At 47.3% G+C, this 25,433-nt stretch overlaps 1 protein-coding gene across 3 annotated transcripts in view; it reads left to right on the forward strand.

Annotated features, from left to right (window-relative positions):
• Positions 1-25,433, forward strand: part of LOC115083673 (oocyte zinc finger protein XlCOF6-like) — an 85,418-nt gene that overhangs the window by 47,103 nt on the left and 12,882 nt on the right. Inside the window, exons 1-2 of one of the 3 annotated variants that reach the window (XM_029587628.1) lie at positions 8,386-8,623; positions 24,405-24,528. In XM_029587628.1, coding sequence (XP_029443488.1) covers positions 8,591-8,623; positions 24,405-24,528 — 157 coding nt within the window. In that variant the 5' untranslated portion in view covers positions 8,386-8,590. Of the gene's footprint in view, positions 1-8,385; positions 8,624-24,404; positions 24,529-25,433 lie in introns of those variants that run through there. The other 2 variants (XM_029587629.1, XM_029587627.1) reach the window with 2 other exon arrangements.

Below are 25,433 nucleotides of genomic sequence, written 5' to 3' on the forward strand. Positions count from 1 at the left end.
TTGTGGTTGGTTCTGTGTGTATGTGGGAGGGGGGGGGAATTGGGCTTGTCATTGTTACAGTGGTATGCAGGGATAGTGGGTGGGTTAATCCATGCTGGCTGTGTCCCATCAAACCATGTCTTTCTATATGCTACGTGATTTTATTCTTTATAGCAATTTCCACGATTTTTCCCAGCACTGAAGACCGGCTCACTGGTCTGTGGTTTCCTGGATCACCCATGAATCTCTTTTTAAATATCGGGGTTACATTGGTCATCTTCCAAACTTCAGGTACAACAGATGATTTTTTTTTTTTAGAGCTCTTTATTTATTAAAATTTTCAAGGTATACATCAAGAAGAATAATAGAGGAAGACTCTTCAACAACATACAAAAGAAATGTGACTCCCACGAGGAAGTAAAAAGAAAAAATGGATTGTAAGTTGTGAAATCAGTACAAACCTGGCATCTAAAATTCCCCCACCACAAAACACGGGAGAACACAAAAAGTATAGCAGCATGCGCTGGCAAACAAACCAGCAATTAAGCATCTTCCAAATATTCATGAAATGGACCCCAATTTCTGACATATTTTGCATGCTCATTCTTGAGGTTGAAGCGTAGCAGTTCAATATCTGCAATGTTTCTAACCTGCGGCCTCCAATATTCAGTGTTAGGGCAAGTTTTCCAAAATGTGGCCACAGTAAACCTAGCTGCTAAGAGCAGCTGTCCGGCCAATGCTCTATATTTAACTGGAACCAAGGAATTATTCCAACGGTCCAATAACCCCAATTCAGGAGTCACCTGAACAGGGACCCCTAAGATATCAGCAGCCTCCTGGGTAATTTGTTTCCAAAAATTACTAACCATTGGACAATATCACCACATGTGAATATAAGAAGCCATCTGACCACACCCTCTCCAGCATAGAACCTCGACAATTTTAAAGCGAGGCTGCTCACCCTCTAGCTTGAGAACTGGGGGAAACCACTTTTCAAAGAACCCCACCGCGTCGTGGCCCTCTGCCTTTTCAGGGGCTCCGAGCACTCGGATATTGCAGCAACTTGAGTGATTTTCAAGATCGTCCATCTTTTCCAGAACGGAGGTATAGCATCGCTCTAGCTGGTCTATTTTGGCAGTGAGTGCCATTTCGAGGTCCATCACAGAGTTTACTCAACTTACGGCAATGTAGAAAATAATTATTTTACTACAATAATATAAAGCAATGTTCGGTAGATACAGAGACTAAATAACTATGAGGAACTTAAAGCAGCTCTACTTGGTGAGGCTGGTGTCACCGCATTCTTCCCTCTTAGAAACTGCGTCAATTGGGGGGGATCAAAGAAAATAGATGTATTATTATTATACTTTATTATACATTTACATGGCAATTAAAAGTAATAAGCCCCCCCAATTAGTAAAACCTGAGGCCTTAATAACAGAAAGGCCTTCCTCCTTTTCTGTCTCTCGCGAGACATCCGGAAATACTCTAATATTACAATGAAGGAATATTTTAGCCCTATGACGAAGACCTAATCGAAGTAACCATTCCTTATCATGTTCCAATGCAAGTGTCACAATCAGTGTAGCTGGTATTGCCAAATCTGAATCTGAAGTCTCCAATATATTTGAAATATCCAAAGATTGATTCTGTATGGGCTCAGATGGTAATGCCCCTTCCGATTGTTCCTGTGATCTTCTAGGTTTAGGTAAATAAAAAACCTTGGTAATCGGTGGTATGGCATTTTCATCTATTTGTAAAACTTCCATTAAGTATCTTTTAAACATATCTCTGGGAGAAATTAGAGGAACCTGAGGAAAATTTTATATACCTCAGATTCCTATTTTTAATTGAATTCTCCAAATTCTCCACTTTCATTGCCATACTAGTTCTTTCTTTTATCATCACTGATTGTACTGCTTGTATTCCAGATATTTGCTGTCTACTCATCGCAATTTGATGTTCCAACTCTGTAGTAGTATTACTTAGTACTTTCACATTTTCTTCCAACTGATTAACCTTAACATTGATAGGATTAACTTGCTGTAAAATAGAGGTTCTCATTTCTACTATAGTTTCCCAAATAGTCTCCAAAGTAAATTCTGATGGTCTTACCACTGGTGGTATGTTCATAATAGGGATTTCTGCAGCAGCTCCAGCCTGTCTTTCCAAAGCTGTTTCTCTTTCAACGCCGGTCTGCTCACCGATGTACCCTGGAGCGTCTGCCGGGGCCGTTGCTCCTCCGAACCCTACTGGGCTCCGCCCTTCGATGCCATGGTCTGACGGCGTTTCCCTCGGCCTTGTAGCAACCCTCTCCTTAGCAGGATTTACCGGCGGCGTTCCTTCAGCGGGGCTGAAAGGTGACATGGAGCCTGGGAGAGAGGGGAGCTCAGCTTCTCCTCCACGACTCTCCAGCGGCTGTATTCCTTCCGCTTGCGCGTCTCTGCGCACGATGTGGGCATCCATAGGGCCGGAGATTGGCATCGACGCGGAGAAGACTGCAGGGTAAGGCTCTCCCCGCAGTTTACACTTTCTCCCCATAGCAAGAAAAGTTAAACAGCAGGAAAAAATTTGTTTGGCTTAGGAGCTCAAAACAGCGTGCTGCTCTACCGGGCAGCCATCTTGACTCTGCCCCCCGAAGGGCTCCCATTTCTGTTCCACTAAGGATAGCATATATTTTAGATATAACACCTCGCATCACATGAGCATTAAGACATATATTTTCAAATAATGTGGTGGTAGTCCGCAGGGAACCCTGTCTAACCCCTTGCTTAAAAACATGATATACTCTGGCATAAAGCAGAAAGTCTACTTGGTTCAATGAATAACGGATACCCACTTCCTCCCGAGTCATAAGGGTACCTTGATTTTGAATATCTTTTATTCGTACAATGCCTGCACGGACCCATGTAGCAGCTGGACTATTCAACTGAGAATGAGGGAGAAGTGCGTTTCCAAATATGTGGGTTAGAGGTGTGTGAGTAAAAGGACCTACTATCATGGAGCGACAGCGTGACCACACCTGTAGGGTTGTATTTAAAGCATATGGTAGATAGGTTACCCCTTTCCAAGTGTGCTTATGTTGCCATGGCAACGCCGATAAGGGTTGCGCCCCAGAAAATGACTGTTCAAATAGGGCCCACTGCGGAAGTGCATGCGATTTATAAAGAATGACTAAGGCACGTAATTGTGCAGCACTGTAATACCAGGCTAGGTTAGGTACACTTAAGCCCCCTTTCTGCTTTGATAAATATAGAGTACTCCTATTTACCCTAGGGGGACGTTTTTTCCAAATAAAACAAAAAATAAGTCTTTGCCATTTTTTCAGCATTGGGGCTGAGATAAGAATTGGTATGGTGGTAAAAAAATACAATAGTCTAGGCAGGACGTTCATTTTAATAATGGCGATGTGGCCTAACCATGAGAAAGTGTCCCTAGACCATCTTTCCAAGTCCCTCTGAATAGATTGTGTTAGTGGTGTGTAGTTAAGGGTGTGCAATTGGTTGGCACTTCTACCTAGACGGACCCCCAAGTATTTTAAGGCTTGATCTGCCCACTTAAAAGAAAAACTCTGTGCAATGCTATGAACTTCAGAAACGGGGAGATTAATATTTAAGAGTTCTGACTTGTCATAGTTAACTCGTAACCCAGACACTATACTAAACGAATTTAACTCTGCTGTAAACTCCCATAGAGATTGAAAGGGTTCAGTAAGGGTGAGCATTATATTGTCTGCAAATAATGAAATTTTAAAGTGATTGTGGTCCTTGGCTACTCCTTTGATGCTCTCCAAGGTTCTTCCCTTTCTAATTTACCGCATAAGTTTTTCCTGTTTGGTGATAAACCTTGACGGATGTTGGAAAATTTAGTACAGCCAAACTTCAATCTTACTTTGTTACCCATCTTCAAGAGCCAGGGGGCAGCTCCATGCCTTCCTCACAGGGGATCTGCAAGACTTTTGGAGACTATTATCAAACAGTATACTCCGCTGAAGAAAGTAACTTGGGACATATAGAAAACCTTCTGACAAAGGTACTGTAGCCCAAATTAACTTCTTCACAACTGAAGTCCCTAAATAGGCCCATACATGTCCAGGAAGTGCAACGGGCCATTTCAAACTTTCTCCTTTGAAATCCCCAGGCCCAGATGGTTTCACAGCCCAATTTTATAAGCCACTTAAAGACAATATAGCGATGACCCTAAAGATGTTATTTGATACTATGATACAGGTCTGTAGAATACCTGACTCTTTGAAGAGTGCCAATATTATAGTTTTGCCAAAGCCTGGAAAGGATCCTAAATTGGTAACTTCTTATTGTCCAATTTCTTTGTTAAATTTGGATATTAAACTTTATGCCAAAATAATTGTCAGTAGACTTAAGTTGACTTTGCCTGCTCTTATTTCTGCAGGGCAAGTGGGATTTGTATCAGGTAGACGGGCGGTTCTGAACGCGAACGCTCGCAGAATTCTTACGTTACTGGAGAATTGGCAGCAGGTGGGAATTATAGACCCTGATTGATAAGTTTTGACACAGAAAAAGCGTTTGAAAGAGACTCTTGGAGTTATTTGAAATTTTTGCTGCCACTTTATGGGTTTCAGGGCCCAATTTATGAGGCCATACAGGTTCTTTATTCTAACCCTGAAGCTTGGGTGTGGGTAAATAATTCCTTTTCTCCATCTTTCCCTTTAAAAAGGGGGACCAGGCAGGGGTGCCCTCTTATCGCCTCTGCGATTTATCCTCCCACTCGAGCCTCTGGTATTGACTTTGATTGCTATGACTTGCCCCCTTCAAAGTAATTTTCAGAAATCATGTGATAAGTGGGTGCACGTCCCAGTTTCCTTTAAGGGTTGCATAGCCCTCATAAAAATGATGCTACTTCCTAAACTTTTAATAATATTGCAAATGATTCCCATTAGCCTATCTCAAAAAGATGTCATGGGAATTAAACGTACGTGGAGGGGTAAGAAAGCGAGAATGTCTTGCAAATCCCTTATGAACCCCTAAAGAGAATGGAGGGGGAGATTTTCCTAAAATTAGATTTTACAACATCGCTTGCCATTTAAGGCCTGTGTGTGATTGGTTAAGCAATGCAAGTCTCTATTCTGATGAGGTCCTGGAGAGGGCTCTGGTCGCTCCGCTCTCTTTGGGGGGATATTCTTCCTGCCCCAAGGAAGTCTCTCCCTCCTCATCTGCGTAATTCAATGTGGATTAAATCTGCACGGGCTGCTTGGAAATCTTTACGAGCTCATTTGTCCTTACCATGGGACAAATCGTTTGTCTTGCCTCTTAGAGGTAACCCTTACTTCCCACCTGGGGATACTATGGCTTTTTACAAAGAGCTCGATAAAAGAGAGCTTTGATATTGCCCTACATTAATTTGAATGGTGTTTCAGTCATGCCATTACCTTATCTATTTACAAATTAGGACATTTATGATGTCCCTTTTTCATTTGCAATGAACTCAATAGACTTTGGGGGATTTTCAAAGGCTTTACCTTTTTGGTTCTGGAAGGAAACATACTTTGTCGGGATTGTCAATCCTACAAGATTCGATATAAAGCTAGTGCTTTATATGGAAATTCTGAAGGGGCTCTGCTTCGAGAGTGACAATTTAGAATTATGCATAGGATGATTTACTCATCGATTAGTTCGTTCCTTTAAGGCTGGCATAGCGGATCATGGGAATTCTCTTAAATGTGGTCAGGACAGCAGCTACTTTGTGTCACGGGCTGTGAGAGTGTTCTCAAATTCAGTTATTTTGGGAGGGTATTTTTGAAGCTGCTGGACAATGGTGGGGAACTTCCAGAGTCTGCTCAGCGAAAGGCTGATTGCTGGGGATGGAACTGGATAATGTACAACTGGATAAATCTGGGCTTATATTTCTTTTAAAAGTTGCCTAGTAGGGAAACGGTATATTCTTTTGAAATGGCTGGTTTTGGTTGCTCCCACATGCGTTCTTTGGCACAAAATGTAATTGAGATATTTATGTTTGGAATCTCACTCCATTCTGGTGAAAGCGGTGTCTTACATATGAGGTTTCTCTTCGATTTGGATGAAGGAACTGGAAAATAAAATGGAGGATGTCATAATGCCTCTGTATCGTTCCATAGTGAGACCACACCTTGAATACTGTGTACAATTCTGGTCACCACATCTCAAAAAGGATATAGTTGCACTGCAGAAAGTACAGAGAAGGGCGACCAAAATGATAAAGGGGATGGAACAGCTCCCCTATGAGGAAAGACTAAAGAGGTTAGGGCTGTTCAGCTTCGAGAAGAGACGGCTGAGGGGGGATATGATAGAGGTCTACAAAATCATGAAAAGACTTGAACAAGTTAATGTAAATCGGTTATTTACTCTCTCAGATAATAGAAGGACTAGGGAGCACTCCATGAAGTTAGCAAGTCACTCATTTAAAACAAACTGAAGGAAATTATTTTTCACTTGGCGCATAGTTAAGCTCTGGAATTGATTGTCAGAAGATGTGTTTTCAGCAGTTAGTGTTACTGGGTTTAAAAAAGGTTTGGATAGGTTCCTAGAGGTTAAATGCATAAACTGCTATTACGATAATAATAGTAGCTTGTAGAGATGTGCTTCGGGTTAGGATTACGTCTCGGGCTTTGTTTCGGGGGGTCCCCCACCATGGGAATTTCCTTTTTCCCGCAGTTCGGGGTTTTTTTTTTTCAGGGGCCCTGATTTTTGGGTTAGTGCGCACTAAATTCTATCTGTTTTCGGTTCTCCCGAACCATTCCGAATTAGGCAATTTCGTTGCAATTGCCTAATTCAGGAAAAACTATTGCACATCCCTAGTAGCTGGTGATCTGCTAATGTTTGGGTACCTGCCAGGTACTTATGACTTGGATTGGCCACTGTTGCAAACAGGATACTGGGCTTGATGGACCCTTGGTCTGACCCAGTATGGCATGTCTTATGTTCTTTTACAGAGTCACCGCCGGACCCTGTTCACTCTGTTATTATCTGACGTATCCGTTAAGACCTGAGGAGCTGTTTTTTGATATGGCATAATCTGTTCATTACTGAATTCTTCAATTTTCTTTGTCCTCAGTCACTATGATATCTTTCATATATTTCTGTGTACAGTAATACCAGGGTTGGGAAGGGAGAGTGCAGGGATATTGGAATTCATTGGTTTGTGAAAGAAGTGTGTATTGTATTTACTGGTTATAGGAGTAATGAAGAGGCCTCAGACAGCTTTCATGGCAGGCAGGCAGAGAGAAGGCAAAGAGGGTTTGCCCTCACGAGCCTTTTCCTTTTATTGTACATTCATACAAAGGCAGATGATGTGTCATTACATGATTGGCTACTTTCCCATAGCAACAGAAGAATCATTACACCATTGGCTTTGGCTCAGGGGGTGTGCACGGATCATATCATTGGCTGCTGAAATCTATACCTCCTGACTTTGTCCTGCCTCTGACTAGGGAACACCCAGCCCCTCCCCCAGGAATTCAGGGCCAACAGGTATCCTTTCCCAGGCAGAGAGGCTTAAGCACAAGTGATGCTTTTATTCAGGCAAATGTCAGGGAGAAGGGAAGTTAGTGTTTAAACCTGATGAAATGGTTTGCTGGCAAGCGCGTATTTCCCACAACTGGTGAAACTTAATAAAACATTTTATGCAAAATAAAAAAAAATACTGTGGGACACGGGATAGTGTGCAACTGCTCTTTCTAGACATCTTCTCTGCTATTTTGAGCTGATTGGTTTTTTTTTCTTCTTCCAATTCTTGTACTACTTCATGGTGACAAGTCAATTTCATTGGCTACTTCTTGCCACCCCCCTTCTACTTTAAATGCCTGATAATGCAGGCTCTGAATTTCTCCCTTAGCATCCGGTACTTATCCGGCTATCTGGTGTGGTCAGTACTACATAGCCACCACTTGTTGAAAGAGTCCTGTGAAACGGCACTACACGCTCTCCAGGGCAGGGGGAGCAAAGCAGAATAAAGGAACTGCCCTGTGGTGCACCTGCAGTGACCGCGATCAGGAGCAGCACAGCTCCAGCCCAAACCCGAGAATCCTCCGTCGCTCTCGCCTGAACGCGCCCGTCCCACTGCAGGATCCCCGGCCGGGCCCACCCCCTCTCCTTACCCATCTCCATGGTGCCTCCCCCCCGCCTTAAAATGTGCGTGCGGTGTTTTTAACTACCGGTTAGCATATTCTTAGCTTGTTCTAAGGGGAGTTAAAAAAATTAACCTAAGCATTAAAAATGTGCACTGGAAATCAATGCACAGTTTTTTAACGCTCAGATTATTGCCGCAGCCCCTTTCCTTTTAGCTCCTTTTATCTTTGCCGCAGCACTCCCACTAACGGTCGCAGAGTGATGACGCACGGGAAGCAGTAGCCCCGCCAGCAGTCGCAGAGTGATGACGCACGGGAAGCAGCAGTTCCCGCCAGCAGCCCCGCCAGAGTCGCAGAGCCAGCAGTCGCAGGAGTAGCCAATCAGAGGTGGCAGGAAGAGCAGTTTGATAGAAAGGGGCGGTGACTGCAGCCTGCAGAAGAGAAAGTTGCACGAGGTGAGGCGGAGGGAAAGCTCTTGCACGCCCTCTCCCCCGTGCTCCTAAGCAAGTAATTTACTTTTCTTAACCAGGAATGAGCGATTGCAGTGAAGCTCAGCCCCGGAGGGTAAGCGGTGCCTTTCCAGCCTGTTCTCTTCCCGGTGTCCCTGTGACATTTTCTAGCAGAAGCAGCAGCGCTGAGTGTGAGGAGCTCCAGGCAGGGGGCTCTGCACAGGGGGCAGGGGAGGGAAAGCAAAGCGGGGCCAGGTCTTTAAATCCCTGAATTCATCCGCCCTTACGAGCTGCTCTGATTGTTGCCCTTAGTATTCCCAGTAATGTGGCTTTCAAAAACTTGAACATTAAAAAGTTAGGACTTTAGGGGTCAAAACTCTTCACCAGGCCATGTGGCTTGAATAGGAGCTGAGTGGGGGGGGGCTAAGCACAACCCCGTAAAGAGAGTAGAGGGGAGTTAGTGCACCAGAGGCTCCTGTCAAAGCTCACAATTTTACTTGCATACAGAAACCTGAGATTTGTCCTTTATGCAACCTTCTATGTCTATAACTTCTGCTACAACTCTTGACTCTTCCTCTGTAGTTTATTTTTTATTTATATTCTGCTTTTTGGCACTTCAAAGCGGATTACATTCAGGTACTGTAGGTATTTCCCTATCTCTGGAGGACTTACATAAAGTGACTTGCCTAAGGCCACAAGGAGTGGCAGCAATATTTAAACGCTGGTTTCCCTGGTTCATGGCTCTCCGCTCTAACCACTAGGCTACTCCTACTTCACGGAGTAGGGATTAGAAATAGCACATTCAGGCTGACAGCACTGCTAGATCCCCACACTGGTTATGTACTTTTCCTTCAGGAACTTGTATAATCCTATTTTGGTCCCCTCTATGGTAGTTGCCTTAACCATGTTCTCTGACAACAGTTTCCATGGTTTCTGTGCTGAGTGAAAAGCCTGCGAGGGAGTCAGTTGGACCTTTAGATGATCAAGGCCTAAAAGGAGCACTTAGGGATGACAAAGCCATAGCAGAGAGACTAAATTAATTCTTTGCTTCGGTATTCACTGAGGAAGATGTAAGAGATAACCCATACACGAAAAGAGCAAGAACCTCAATAATAAAATAGAAATGACTGGTTCAAAATACAATACTTTCTATCTTTTGTAATAAAGATAACATAAGAGTATTACTGTCAATTCCTGGTAAAACACAGCATCACATCATTACCAAGCGCTAAAGTACAATCTATCATCTCTTGCCAAACAATGGGCTGCAAACTGTGTCAGATATGTACTGTACTCAAAATTCCCTGTACGTACTAGGATCAGTCCAGACCGTGGGGTTATGTCCCCCGTCCAGCAGATGGAGTCAGAGCAAACTTCGGAGGGTGCTGACATATAAGCAGGTGCACCCTCCAGGGAGCCTCAGTATCTCTCTGACTCCAGCAGATGTGAGCGGGGGAACCTTTGCTTCTCCAGTTGGTGGCTTCTGCTCCACTTTTCTCTCATTTTTCCTTCTTTCAGGACAGGATCAAGCAGGCCTGGGTTCTTAAATTAATAAATAGGAAAAAAAAAAAAAAGAATTTTTCTCACTTTGAGGGAATCTCTTTGAGCCCCTGCCCAGGTCTCACAGCCCTGGTTAGCTTGCCAGCGGGACTGTTTTTCTTCTGCCTGCCCTTCTCTCTCTCTTCTCTCCGGCGGTAAGTTTTTTGCTGTCTTGTTATTTTTTATTCACAGCTTCGCCGTCGGATGGCACAGGTGGATGCTGGTGGGGCCAGCCTCTCCCCTTCGGCGCGCCGCGATTCGGACCCCTCCCCCTCGGCCCTGCGACGTGTACATTCCCCGGGGCCGCGGCAGCAGGGAAGTCCCATTCCCCTGCTGCTCCTGAGGGAAGGGTCGGTCGAGTTGAGCCTGGGCGGACGAGCCCGCTCCTCCCGCGGCGCGGATTCCTCCGATCCGGTCCTCGGTGCTGACGCTGAGGGGATTCTTCCTCCCGGGCGCGCGCGATACAGCGCCTTAAGGGGTCTCCCGGCGCCGACCCAGGGCAGGGCGGATCGCGGGATGTCTCCTCCGGTGTTGGTCTCCCCGGGGGGGAGACCGGACCAGCTCCCCCGACTTTTTCGCCGCCAGGCTCGGAGCGCCGCGGCACCAGGGGAAGGGCCCCGCCCCCTTCTTTGGCGGGAGCGGCGGCCATTTTGGAGCTGGAGAGCGCCTTTGATTCTGATGCTGAGGAGTCTCAGCATGGTTTTTCGCCGCGGTTGCGGCCGATTCGGGCTCCATCTTCCCCCCCCATCACTCCGGGCCCCTCCAAGGACCTTTCTCTTACCGTTCCTCCGCCGGCAGGGGGGTTTACTGCGGATTTTGTCCTCCTGATGCATCAGGCGTACCTCCAGAGCCTGCAGCCGGCGGGGGGGACACCAGTTGGTGGGCAAGCGAACCCCACGCCCGCGAAGATGCCCCGGCTGGTGGGGGTGGGGGGGGGCCAATCCAGCTCCCACGGGGGGCGGCCATAAGACGCTTCTGGCCCTTCCATCCAGCGGAGCGGCTCCAACGCAGGATCCTGGGAGTGACCCGGCTTCGACGGCTGACGATGACTCGCTTCTGGCAGCGCACCTGGAGTGTGACGACCCGAGGGTGCTCCGGATTTTCCGTAAAGAGGAGCTGTCTGACCTCATCCCACACGTCCTCCAGGAATTGGATCTCGACCCGCCCGTCGAACCGCCGAGGCCCCCGGCCCCCTCCGTAGCCTCAGCGAGCTCAAAAGGGGACCCTGTCCTGGCGGGTCTACGTCCCCTGGCGCGAACTTTCCCAATCCATGAGTCTTTCCTACACCTTCTGGTGCGGGAGTAGGACACGCCGGAGGCATCTCTCAGAGTTGGCAGAGCGATGGACAAGCTCTACCCTCTCCCTGGCGATTTCCTGGACCTGCTCAAAGTACCCAAGGTCGATTCGGCAGTCTCTGCCGTCACAAAGAGGACCACGATTCCCGTCACAGGGGGAACGGCCCTTCGGGATATCCAGGACAGAAAGCTAGAAGTCTGCCTCAAGAAGATCTTCGAGGTCTCGGCGCTGGGGGTCCGCGCAGCTATTTGTGGCTCTCTTACCCAGAGAGCCGGTCTTCGGTGGGTGCAGCAGCTCCTTACTTCACAGCAACTGCCACCAGAGGAGGCGGCGCAAGCGGACCGTCTGGAGGCCGTCATTGCCTACGGGGCCGATGCCCTCCACGACTTACTGCGGGTCCTGGCAAGGACCATGGTTTCGGCTGTTTCCGCCAGGTGCCTATTGTGGCTTCGGAATTGGGCGGCGGACGCTTCGTCCAAATCCAGCCTAGGGGCTCTACCTTTCAAGGGTAGGTTCCTTTTCGGTGAGGATCTTGACCAGATCATCAAATCCCTGGGGGAAAACTCCGTACATAGGTTGCCCGAGGACCGCCAGCGGTCATATCGTCCATCTAATTCCTTCTCCAGGAATCGGTCCCGCTCTCAACGGCGATTTCGGGGCTCCAGGCCTCGGGGCCCGAGAAACCCCTCAAACAGGTTTCAGTCATGGACCCGGTCCTTTCGTGGCCGTAGACCACCCAGGGACTCGTCGGCGCAGGGCGCCTCCGGCAAGTCCACCCAATGATGTCAGGCCGGTCCACTCCTCTCTCCCGAGGATCGGAGGACGACTAGCCTGGTTTTACGAGGAGTGGGCCAACATCACCACGGACCAATGGGTCCTGGATATTCTAAGGCACGGTTACGCTTTGGATTTGCGGCATCTCCCCAAAGAAAGATTCGTCTTCTCACCCTGCGGGTCAAGTCACAAGCGCCTGGGAGTACAAAGCACGCTGGACCGGCTCCTAGCCCTGGGGGCCATCTCACCCGTCCCCGCCGGAGAGGTGGGCTCGGGTCATTATTCCATCTACTTCGTGGTGCCCAAGAAGGATGGATCCTTTCGTCCCATTTTAGACCTCAAGGAAGTCAACAAGGTCCTCCGGATACCCCGGTTCCGCATGGAAACCCTCCGCTCGGTCATCGCGGCAGTTCATCAGGGGGAGTTCCTGGCCTCCCTGGATCTGACGGAGGCCTACTTACACATTCCGATACGCTCGGCCCATCACAGGTTCCTCCGCTTCAAGATACTGGGGCAACACTTTCAGTTCCAGGCCCTCCCCTTCGGGTTGGCGACGGCACCCAGGACGTTCACCAAGATCATGGTGGTCGTGGCGGCCGCGCTCCGGAGAGAGGGGATTTTAGTACACCCTTACCTGGACGATTGACTCATCCGAGCAAAGACCTTCTCTCAGGGGCAGCAGGCGGTCGACAGGGTGGTCGATTTCCTACAGTCTCTCGGCTGGGTACTCAACTTCGGCAAGAGCAGTCTCCTTCCGTCTCGGCAGCTGGACTTCCTCGGAGCGCGCTTCGACACGGCTCAGGGCAAGGTCTTCTTGCGGCCGGACAAGGCCCAGTCACTGAGGGAGCAAATTCTCCACTTTGCCTCTCTCCCAGTTCCAACAGCGAGGGATTACCTGCAGATCCTGGGATCGATGGCCTTCGCAATCAACCTGGTACCTTGGGCCTTTGCACACCTGAGGCCCCTATAGATGGCGCTACTCTCGCGGTGGAAACCGGTCTCGCAGGACTATCAGGCGATACTACCTCTTCCGCCGGCAGCCAGGCTCAGCCTTCGGTGGTGGCTAGACCCCAGGAACCTGGCACAAGGTTGTCCTCTGGAGTCGCCGGAGTGGATTGTGGTCACTACCGATGCCAGTTTGACCGGCTGGGGGGCCGTGTGTCTCCGAAGCTCGGCCCAGGGGCAGTGGACACAGGAACAGGCGTCCTGGCCGATCAACCGCCTGGAGACCAGAGCAGTCCGTTTGGCGCTCATTCAATTCCTGCCCCTCATCCGGCAACGGGCGGTCCGAGTTCTCTCAGACAATGCGACCACGGTCGCCTACATCAACCGACAGGGAGGCACCAAGAGCCCGGGGGTGGCCATCGAAGCGGCCCGCCTCATGTCCTGGGCGGAGCGGTTCCTCGACCGCCTGGCGGCCTCCCACATCGCAGGCGTGGACAATATTCAGGCGGACTACCTGAGTCGTCAGACGCTGGACCCCGGGGAATGGGTTCTCTCCGACGAGGCAATGTCGATCATCACTCGGCGCTGGGGAACACCCGCCATGGACCTCATGGCAACGTCTGGCAACGCAAAGGCCCCGCGGTTCTTCAGTCGGAGAAGAGACCACGGGGCGGAAGGAGTGGACGCCCTGGTGCTACCCTGGCCCCCTCATCTTCGGCTATACGTCTTCCCCCCGTGGCCTCTGGTGGGCAAGGTGGTGCGGAGGATAGAAGATTATCCAGGGCAGGTCATCCTGGTGGCTCCAGAATGGCCGCGGCGCCCATGGTTTGCGGATCTACTCAACCTGGTAGTGGACGGACCTCTGCGATTATCACACCTCCCGCGGCTGCTCCATCAGGGTCCGGTATTTTCGGACCAGGCGGAACACTTTTGTCTCGCGGCTTGGCTTTTGAAAGGCAGAGTCTCCTGCGCAAGGGATACGCAGTCACCGTGGTAGACACTCTTCTCAAGGCATGTAAGACCTCCACTTCAGTAGCCTATGTGCGGGTCTGGAAGGTGTTTGAGGTCTGGTGTGCTGGACATGGAGTTTCCGCGACCGCAGCTTCGCTACGTCAGGTCCTGGCCTTCCTCCAGGAGGGCTTGGAGAAGGGTCTCTCCTATAACTCCCTGCGTGTGCAAGTCTCGGCTCTAGCCGCCCTGGCTCGTACCACGGGAAATCCAGATCCTTCGTCTCATCCGGACGTCTCGCGTTTCCTCAAGGGAGTCAAGCACCTGCGGCCGCCGGTGCGGCACCCCTATCCCTCCTGGAATCTCAACCTGGTTCTCAGGATCCTTGGAAAGGCTCCCTACGAACCACTGCGACAGGCCTCCCTTAAGGACGTCACACTTAAAACGGTGTTCCTGGTTGCCATAGCCTCGGCGAGGCGCATCTCCAAGCTTCAGGCGCTCTCGTGCCGGGAACAGTTTCTACGCTTCACGGACTCGGGAGTTTCCATTCGAACAGTCCCTTCGTTCCTGCCTAAGGTGGTGTCTTCCTTCCACTTGAACCAGTGGGTGGAGCTGCCGGCCTTCCCGTCGGATGCGCCCCAGGCTCTCCGGCACCTCGACGTGAAGCGCTCTCTACTGCACTACCTGGAAGTGACCAATGAGTTCCGGGCGTCCGACCATCTCTTTGTGCTTTGGTCCGGTAACAAGAAGGGACGGCAAGCGTCTAAGACGACTATCGCAAGGTGGCTCAAGGAAGCGGTATCCTCTGCCTACATAGGCGCCGGGAAGGCTCCCCCGGCGGGAGTCCGGGCTCATTCGTTGCGTGCCCTGGCCACGTCCCGGGCGGAGTCTCAACAGGTTCCAATTCAGGAAATCTGTCGCGCAGCAACATGGAAGTCGCTGCACACCTTCTCGAAGCATTACCGATTGCAACTACCGGTAGGTGATTCGGGTTCCTTTGGGGACAGTTCTCCGAGCAGGGTCTTCAGGGACCCACCCGGTTTAGGGAAGCTTTGGTACATCCCACGGTCTGGACTGATCCTAGTACGTACAGGGAAAAGAAAATTATTCCTTACCTGCTAATTTTCGTTCCTGTAGTACTTAGGATCAGTCCAGACGCCCACCCGGGGTTGCTAAGTGCTGGTCAGACGCCTGCTCGTGTACGTTCTATCTCCTGTCCCTCACTCCTACATTCTGATGTTGTTGTTGTTGCTTAGTTCTTTCACAGTTCTCCTTGCAAGTTGCATTGGTTATTTGTTTATGTGGTTACAATTTGATTGGTGCTTGATCCATCCTACTTTTCTGTCAAGTGTTCTCTCTTGGCTTTGATATTCTCGATACTGAGGATCCCTGGAGGGTGCACCTGCTTATATGTCAGCACCCTCCGAAGTTTGCTCTGACTCCATCTGCTGGACGGGGGACATAACCCCACGGTCTGGACTGATCCTAAGTACTACAGGAACGAAAATTAGCAGGTAAGGAATAATTTTCTTATTTCATTCATCAGCTTGTCTTACTCCTAAAAGCATACTATGCAACCCTAATGTATTTACTAATAATTTAAAAAATACATATAACTTTAATTAGCCACTCATCAATAATTGTACTTGAAAAAAGAAATCATAACCAAAGCAATAAGGACTTAGCTGAAGCAACACGAGCATGTAAAATGCTGTGGTAATTGCAGGGAACTGAATCACAGACAAAAGGCCCGTGTTTCAGTGTAACAACGCCTGCATCAGGGAGCTGGTTTATATTCCCACCACTGCCCTGATGGACATTTAAAGATGGCCTCCGGCCACTGTTTACAGCCCATTCGTACGTCACTAACTCCCTCCTCGTGTTTTCCATGACTGCCTCCTGATCCAGGACTGAATTTTCCATACTAGGAGTTGTGGCTCTTTTTTCCCATTTTTATACAAGTATTTCATGTTTTACTTACCTTCAGGGTTTTATTCTTCCATCCCCGACCATCCTCTCCTAGTTTTCAATTCCATCTTTATGCTGATGATGCCCAGATTTATCTCTACACCAGGAATCCAGTCCCAAATCTCGCTTCTTGTCTGACATTGCTGCCAGGATGTCCCTCCACCACCTTAAACTCAACGTGGCCCAGACAGAGCTCCTCATCTTTCCCACCAAACCCACGTCCCCTCTTCCTCCCTTCTTCCTGTATTACTCTGGACAGCACTGCCATCCTCCCAGTCCCCTTAACCCATAACCATGGGATCTCTAGCACTAAGCTTTCAAAAGGGAAACTTTGATAAAATGAGAAAAATAGTTTAAAAAGGTGCAGCTACAAAGGTTAAGAGTGTGCAACTGGTATAGAAATTGTTCAAAAATACCATTTTAGACACGCAGTCCAGATGTATTCCACACATTAGGAAAGGTGGAAAGAAGGCCAAATGGTTGTGGTCAAGGGTAAAAAATGAGGTGAAAGAGGCTATTTTAGCCAAAAATCTTCATTCAAAAAATTGGAAGAAGGATCCGTCAGAAGAAAACAAGAAAAATCATAAGCATTGGCAAGTTAAATGTAAGACATTGATAAGACAGGCTCGGAGAGAATTTGAAAAGTAGTTGGCCATAGAAGCAAAAACTCATTACAAAAGCATTTAAAAATATATCCAAAGCAGGCAGCCTGTGAGGGTGTCAACTGGACTGTTAGATGGTCCAGTTGACATCAACTCTCGCCCTGCCTCCGTGGGCCCCCGCGCGCCCCTTCGTGCAGCCCCAAGGAAGCCCCTCTCTCTGCTCGACCGTCTTAGCAAACTCGCCGACAAGATCCTCCCTTACCTTGTGTGCCCATTCGGGTGATCTTGGGCATTACCAGAAACCACCCACACTAAACACCTCGGCCACACCACCCTCTTCTAACGAAGCACCCAACGTCAGCTACACACAAGCTTTCGGCCAGTGACTCCACCTCACGGTTTCACACACACATCCGCTTCTACAACATTCCGCCAGCCACAACAGCACTCATTCAACCCTCCAGCAAGCTTCCAGCACGCATCCAGCCTCTCCTGCAAGCTTCCAGCACGCATCCAGCCTCTCCTGCAAGATTCCAGCACTCATCCAGCCTCTCCTGCAAGCTTCCAGCACTCATCCAGCCTCTCCTGCAAGATTCCAGCACTCATCCAGCCTCTCCTGCAAGCTTCCAGCACTCATCCAGCCTCTCCTGCAAGATTCCAGCACTCATCCAGCCTCATCTGCAAGCTTCCAGCATTCACCCAGCCTCATCTGCAAGCTTCCAGCATTCACCCAGCCTCATCTGTAAGCTTCCAGCATTCACACAACCTCTCCAACTTTTATTACAGTATCTCTAATCTCGCAACGTTGTGCCAACCAATGGCCCCATCTTTCCCAATTCCAATTCTCCAACATAATCTACCACCCAAAAGAGAATCATTCCGACAAGCTCAACACCACAACCTCAAATCCCTCTCTTCAATCATGATCACTCCCACCACTCAACTGCTAGGCCTCACCCTATTTTCTTTAAGCCTATTTAATGCTCAATCTCTAACAAAAAAGTCCGTAATTCTAAACGACTACCTCATTGATGTGAAGCCTGATATATGTGCAATCACTGAAACGTGGTTAAAACCATCAGACACCGCTATAATCAACCAGTTACCTACAGAGGCTTACGACTTCTTCTCGCTTCCTCGTCATAAAAAAAAGGGAGGAGGAATTCTCTTAGCAACCAAAAAGGACCTCAGATTCTCTCTGCACCAGACCAATTCTAATTCAAAACTTGAAATCGGCTTCTTCACTTCAGACAATCTCCAAATTCTACTCGTATATGCCCCCCCAGGTTTCCTGGAATCAGATGCCTCACCTCTGGTTGAATTAACCACTTCCCTTATCAACCTAGACTCTCCAGCTATCATTCTAGGTGATTTTAACCTGCACGTTGATAACCCTACACTATCACCCAACTGTGAAGCATTACTCACAGCTTTCTCCGCGCTGGGCTTCACTCAATTAGTTAACAAACCCACCCACAAAGCCGGCCACACGTTAGACCTTATCTTCGTTAACTCTGCAATCAAGCCCACGTCCCTCCCCAACTGCACAAAGGTCCCGTGGTCAGATCACTGCCTCATAACAACTTCATTCTCAATAAAAGATACTAGCCCGGCTTGCATTCCATCGCCCTCCTTCACATACAGGAAAACTTGCTCACCAGAAGATCTCAATAATCAATTATCACCACACCTCTACCACCTGGACCTCACTGACCCGAACTCAGCGCTTCGAACATGGAATACAATTACGGAAACTATAGCTAACAAGCTATGCCCCCCTATAACAAAAAAAACCACACACCAATTCCTCCAAAAGACAGCCCTGGTTCTCCTCAGAATTAAGGAAACTCAAACTCCAACTAAGACAAAATGAGGCCAAATGGCGCAAAAACCCAGGAACCAATACCCTCTCAATCTACAAATCAATTCTTCATCAATACAAAGCAAGCACCTTAAGATCCAAGAGGGACTTCTACGCTTCTAAGATACACGACCTTGTCTTCGATGCCAAAGCACTCTTCAGCTATGTAGCCAACCTCACGCAATTAAACCAGACAGAGATTGCACATGACCAAGCTCAATCGAAAGCTGAAGAATTAGCACTATTCTTCAGCAACAAAATCAGCAATCTTCTATCTCAGCTCCCCACCAAAGCCTCTGCATCACTAACCACTCCTCAATCCGCAATCAACAATACCCGATTAGAAGAACTTGATCCAACTTCAGCCATTGAGATCCAAGAAATTCTAAGGAAAATGAAACCTTCCTCTCACCCCTCGGATCACATCCCAGCTAAACTACTTTTATCAATTCCAGACTCTATCTCCAAAATCCTGGCAGACATCATAAATTGCTCCATCACACAAGGACTCTACCCAGAAAACCTCAAACTGGCCTCACTCAAACCCCTACTCAAAAAACCAAATCTCGACCCCAACGATCCCAACAACTATAGACCGATCGCTAACCTCCCCTTCATAGCCAAGATTATGGAAAAATTGGTAAACTCACGACTCTCAAACTACATTGAAGACAACAACCTCCTATTCCCATCACAATACGGATTCCGCAAAACCTTAAGTACGGAAGCACTCCTCATCTCCATGACAGATCACATCATCCTAGGCCTTGACAAAGGACAAGCCTTCCTTCTGATCCTACTGGACCTTTCGTCAGCATTTGACACCGTCAACCACTCCCTTCTCATCAACCAACTAATAGCCATAGGTATCTCAGGCACTGCCCTCTCGTGGTTCAGAACCTTCCTCAGCAATAGAGGATACAAGGTTAAGATTCATAACAAAGAATCCTCACTCTACCCCGCGTCAGTAGGAGTCCCTCAGGGCTCATCCCTATCTCCTACCTTATTTAACATATACCTGTTACCCTTATGCCAACTGCTCACTGACCTCAAGCTCAAACATTTCCTCTACGCGGATGATATCCAGGTCCTGATCCCCATCAAGGAGTCACTCGCGAAAACACTGTCTCATTGGGAAACATGCCTCCAAAATATCAAACAGCTTCTCACAAGCCTCAACCTGGTACTAAATTCATCCAAAACGGAATTACTACTCATCACACCAGAGAACAGCTTCTGCACCCCCACTCATCCAGCCATACCAAAAACTACACAAGTGAGAGACCTAGGAGTTCAAATTGACAATCACCTGAACCTGAAAGCTACAATCAACAAAACCACCAAAGACTGCTTTTATAAACTCCAAGTACTGAAAAGAATAAGACCTCTGTTCCATACTCATGACTTTAGAACAATCCTACAATCAATCATCTTCGCAAAGCTGGACTATTGTAACACCATCTTGCTTGGTCTCCCCTCTCTACACACCAAACCACTGCAAATGGTTCAAAATGCCTGTGCCCGTATACTCACTAATACCAGGAGAAGAGACCATATAACCCCTATCCTAATGGGCCTCCACTGGCTACCCATCCACTTCAGAATAATATACAAGGCCATTCTCACCATATACAAACACATTCATCAACTAGCCCCAATTGACCTTCATTTCCCCCTCCGATTACACACTTCAACAAGACCGACAAGAGATGCTTACAAAGGATCACTTCAAGTACCCCCAGCCAAAACTACCAGACACATTACGCTAAGAAATCGGGCCTTCTCCACAGCCGGTCCTACCTTATGGAACTCTATCCCCCCAGATCTTAGAATGGAACCCAGCCTCTCAACCTTCAAGAAAAGACTCAAGACCTGGCTGTTCAGGCAGGCTTTTCCTAACTCCAATATCATTTAACTCCTAACAATCATCACATCACCATCAACATCACTATTAGCTACCTCTTACAATGTAATTATATGTAATTAGCTGGTTTTCCTTTTCCTTTTTCCTTCTCATTCCAAGTTCAATTTTCCTTGTTACATGTAACTGCTATTTCCGCACTATTGTTCAAGTTTAAGTTTATTTTGCACTCCTGTTTCATGTGAACCAGCATGATGGGACTATTGTCTTGAATGTTGGTATATAAAAAACTTAAATAAAATAAATAAATAAAATGGTCGAGGGGTAAAAGGGGTACTTAGGGCAGATAAGGCCATCGCAGAAAGACTAAATTAATTCTTTGCTTCGGTGTTTATTGAAGAGGATGTTGGGGAGATACCGGTTTCAGAAATGGTCTTCAAGGATGAAGATTCAGATGAACAGAACCAAATTATGGTGAACTTGGAAGATGTAGTAAGCCAGATTGACAAACTGAAGAATAGTAAATCGCCTGGACCGGATGGTATATATATTTTATAAATGATCTGGAAAGGGGTATGATGAGGAAGGTGATCAAATTTGCAGATGTCACAAAATTATGCAGATTAATTAAATCTCAAGAAGATTGTGATAAATTGCAGAAGGACCTTGTGAGACTGGAAGATTAGGCTTCCAATTGGCAGTCAAAAAGCAAACAGGATGTTAGGATTTATTAGGAAGGGAATGATGAATAAAACAGAAATTGTCATAATGCCTCTGTATCGCTCCATGGTGAGACCTCATCTTGAATACTGTGTGCAGTTCTGGGCACCATGTCTCAAAAACGATGTAGTTGCACTGGAGAAAGTGCAGAGAAGGGCGACCGAAATGATAAAGGGCATGGAACAGCTCCCTTGTGAGGAAAGAGATGGCTGAAGTGGGATATGAAAGAAGTCTACAAAATTGTGAAAGGCCGTGAACAGGTTAATGTAAATCGGTTATTTACTCTCTCAGATAATAAAAGGATTAGGGGGAACTACATGAAGTTAGCAAGTAGCTCATGTAAACAAATTAGAGAAATTGTTTTTTACTCAATGCATAATTAAGCTCTGGAATTCATTGCTAGAGGATGTGGTTATGGAAGTTATTGAAACTGGGTTTAATAGGTCTGAAATTTCATTTTTGAGTTCTTTCAGAACCCTGGGGTGTATACCATCCGGTCCAGGTGATTTACTACTCTTCAGTTTGTCAAACTGGCCTACTACATCTTCCAGGCTCACTATAATTTGGTTCAGTTCATCTGAATCCTCACCCTTGAAAACAGTCTCCGGAATGGGTATCTCCCCAACATCCTCTTCAGTAAACACTGAGGCAAAGAATTTGTTTAGTCTTTCCACAATGCTTTATCTTCCCTAAGTGCCCCTTTAACCCATCGTTCATGCAATGAAAAATGTTTAGCAAAGATCAACAGAAACAGTGCATTTCTCATGAACAAAAGCCTTTATTTCTTATGCGCATAAGGAAGTCAGCTCAAAAGTCTAAGAGACCGACTTGATTAGTGATTGAATTGGCTAATCTTAAATACAGTTTTGCCTATTAATTAAAACAATACTCCTTAGATTTAAGGAAACAAGGTAAAAGGAAACATTTGCTTACATTTGACATTCCAAAAAGCCCTGGGAAACTAACTAACCTTGAAGATCTACATTTTATGACTCTTTACTGCGGCCCTATGACTACAAAGAGATACATTATTTTTTCTACTTATCTAATGTGAGACATTTCGAAAGAAGGCCTCAATTTACAAGCAAACAGTGCCCCCCTGGAACCCTTTTGGTAAATTTCCACTAAACAGATGGCCCTAATAAATGTTATTATCACACTCATCTAACAGTCCAACCAACTCTCTTGCAAGCTTTCTGCTTTGGATATATTTTGTAAAAGTTTTTATTATGAGTTTTTGCCTCTATAGCCAACTTTTTCAAATTCCCTCTGAGCCTGGCTTATCAGTGTCTTACATTTAACTTGCCAAAGCTAATGTTTTATCTTTTTTTTTCTTCTGATGGATCCTTCTTCCAATTTTTAAATGAAGATCTTTTGGCTAGTAATCCACCTTTCTGATGCTGCTGTTAAATCTTAGACCTGATTATTCCCCTTTATAACCTCATTCATTTTTAACTATTTTCTTTATCAAAGAAATTACCCAAGTCCCTTTTGCCCTGCCTGTTTATTTTGATTAGATTGTAAGCTCTACTGAGCAGGGACTCTCTCTTCTGTTTCTGTACAGCACTGCATATGTTGAGGAGCACTATAGAAGAGCTAAGTAGTAGTAGTGCTACAGTTTGAGTCCCCGTGTACTTCTGATACATCCTGGACAGCAGAGAAAACAATTAGGGGATAGGGCACCTTAAATTTGTACTTTTAGGGCCTGATCTCAAGAAGAATTTCCCTGCATAAAACCCGGGATTGTGCCTGTAAATGGGCTTTTGAGCATTGCCCTCGGGTTGTGCGTGTAACAGTAAGAGAGAGCTGTGTTCTGGGAGAAGAGCTGGGGCGGGGATACTATTTACATACAGGCAGTGTAAATGCGTCTGCAGCGCTGGGATTCACCTGCACCGGATAATATTCAAAGCAGACTTGTGCGTGCTCTGTACACCCAAGCTTCAGCCCTAAATCGGCCACTAAAACTCACCCACTTTGAGATTTAAAGTCACCCACACAGGTTTAGAGCAGGCCCCCAAAATGTCCCTCCCACCCCCAGAGAGCCTCTCTCTATGTCACCAAATTTGTGCAGGTAATGAAGTTACACAGGGAGTCACAGGGGTGGAAACTATAGAAAATCAGAACTTTACATTAAATATAATTCATCACTTAATCATCCTGCATGTGAACCATGGAAATAACTGGAAATGGGAGCCAGGTTACTCCCCAGGACCCCAAACTCTTCCTGCCCTGCTATTTATTTGTTTGATTGATTGTATTTTGTTAGTCTCCTAATTTGAAAAATCATCTCTATGCGATGCACCCACAGACATTGAAATATCTAATCGTATGACAGGATTAGCACTACTGCTACTATTGATCATGTTTAAAGCACTACCAGTCATACACAGCGCTGTACAGACACACATAGGAGACGGTCCCTGCTCCAGGGAGCTTACAATTTAGATAAGGCAAACATACACAACACACGTCTTCCAGAGTTTTCTTTATTATAGAGAAGTACTTGGGATTTAAAAGCAACATCAATAAGGCAAAGTTTTAAACTGGATTCACTTATGGCCAGAGAGGGAACAAGAGCCAAGGACTCAGGAAGTCTCTTCCAGGCACTCGGCAGAGCGAGGAGAAAGCAGGGAATCGGAAGGTGGTGGAGGAGAAAGGCACAGATTAGAGGAACGGCGTTCACGAGGAAGGGAGAGAGAAGAGAAGAAAGGCAGTGAGGAGCTGCAGAGTGAGTGCATTTGTAGGGGAGGGAGAGAAGCTTGAACTGTAGGTGGAAGTGGACAGAGAGCCAATGTAGCGACCTGAGAAGAGGGGTTACATGATCATAGCGAGGTTAAAGAAACAGAAGTCATGCAGCTGAATGTTGAAGAGATTGCAGGAGAGAAAAACGATTCAGCGGGAGGTCAGCAAAGAGCAAGTTACAGAAGTCTAAGCAGGAGGAGATAAGAGAGGGGAGGAGGGTTTTGGCTCAGAGAGGAAGGGATAGATTTTAGCAGTGTTACAGAGGAGGAACTGCCTCACTTTAGCAGTGTTTTGGATGTGCAGGAGGTTAGGGACTGAGCAAACCAGGAGGATGAGAGCACAGAGAGTCCTCCTGATGTGACAGAATCAGATGTTCCTGATGTTCTGGATAATGCTCTGTTAGATCCTGGGTTTTATTATTCACTGATTTATCCAGGCAGAGACGTTTGATATTCTGGGTCTCTTGGATTAGACTTGCAAACCCCGAAGTCCAGAAAGGAAACTGAGTCCAGGGGAACAAGTCTGGCAGTTCCTGGGGATGAGGGGTCCTGGTGTCCCCTCTTCCATGATAAAATGTTATGGGATTAAAGCCAGCTGAGCCCCTCCACGTGTCCCTGAGTGTTTCTGGTTTGTGTTTCAGGTGCCGGTGATGTTTGAGGACCTCACTGTCTCTTTCTCCCAGGAGGAAGGAGGTTGTTTAGATGAAGGACAGAAGGAGATTTCCAGGGATGTGAAGGAGAATTATGAGACCCTGAGCTCTGTAGGTAAGGATTGCATTATCTCCATTTTTAGTAAATGCAGGTAATGTTGTATTAAAAGTCACTTTTTTCCTGGGTCAGCTCCACACCAGAGATGTGCAGACAGGGCTGGATTTAGCATTTTCCCATAGATAAGCAGCATGAATAAGCCATGCTGTCTGGGAGTCCTCCGGGCAGCTAGGTGGCGCTGCTCTCTTAGAACAGCGTCTTTCAGTGCAGTCTGCCTGCTTGGATCCTCCCCCGCTTTCCCCATCCTCCTCAGTCTGCACGCGGAGCTCTTCTCCTCCTCAGCGAAACATTTCTCTGAAGTAAAAAAAAAAAAAAGAGAAAAGAAGTTAAAAACAGAAACACCAAATGTTACCTATGCCTTGGACCTGACCACAACCAGGCAGCCTGTAGGGACTGCGGACGCATGTTTCCCCCGCGCCCAGCGGCAGAGGGCTGCCAAAATATCAAAACTGAGAGAAATGGCATCGGACTCGTATACCCCTTCGGAAGAGTCGACTCTGTCCTCCCCAGGTCCGTCCCCCCCCGGAGCCTCCAAGGAGTCAACGCGTCCCAGGGCCGCTTCGGTGGGGCCTCCCGGTTCGTCCGCTGAAGCAAGGGACAACAGCGCCGATGTACTGCGCAGGAGATGCATCGACGGTGCCGAAGACAACATCTGCACCGAGTGGCAACGGAGCTCAGACGCGTCCGACGCAGGAAGCCGGCCGCATGCTTCGGGATCGAAGCATAAGCACAGGGACATCCACGAACCGAAGGAAGTCGGCGCCGACGCCATCGATGCACTCACTGGCTCACTGCTTATCTACGGGAAAAGAGCAAATTTGCTTACCGTAAACGGTGTTTTCCTTTGATAGCGGATGCTTGGCAGTCCCCAGCTGATGTATTGAGCGCAAGTCCCTGATCAT

The sequence above is a fragment of the Rhinatrema bivittatum genome, chromosome 2, assembly GCF_901001135.1.
Source record: "Rhinatrema bivittatum chromosome 2, aRhiBiv1.1, whole genome shotgun sequence".
In the NCBI taxonomy this organism is placed as follows: domain Eukaryota; kingdom Metazoa; phylum Chordata; class Amphibia; order Gymnophiona; family Rhinatrematidae; genus Rhinatrema; species Rhinatrema bivittatum.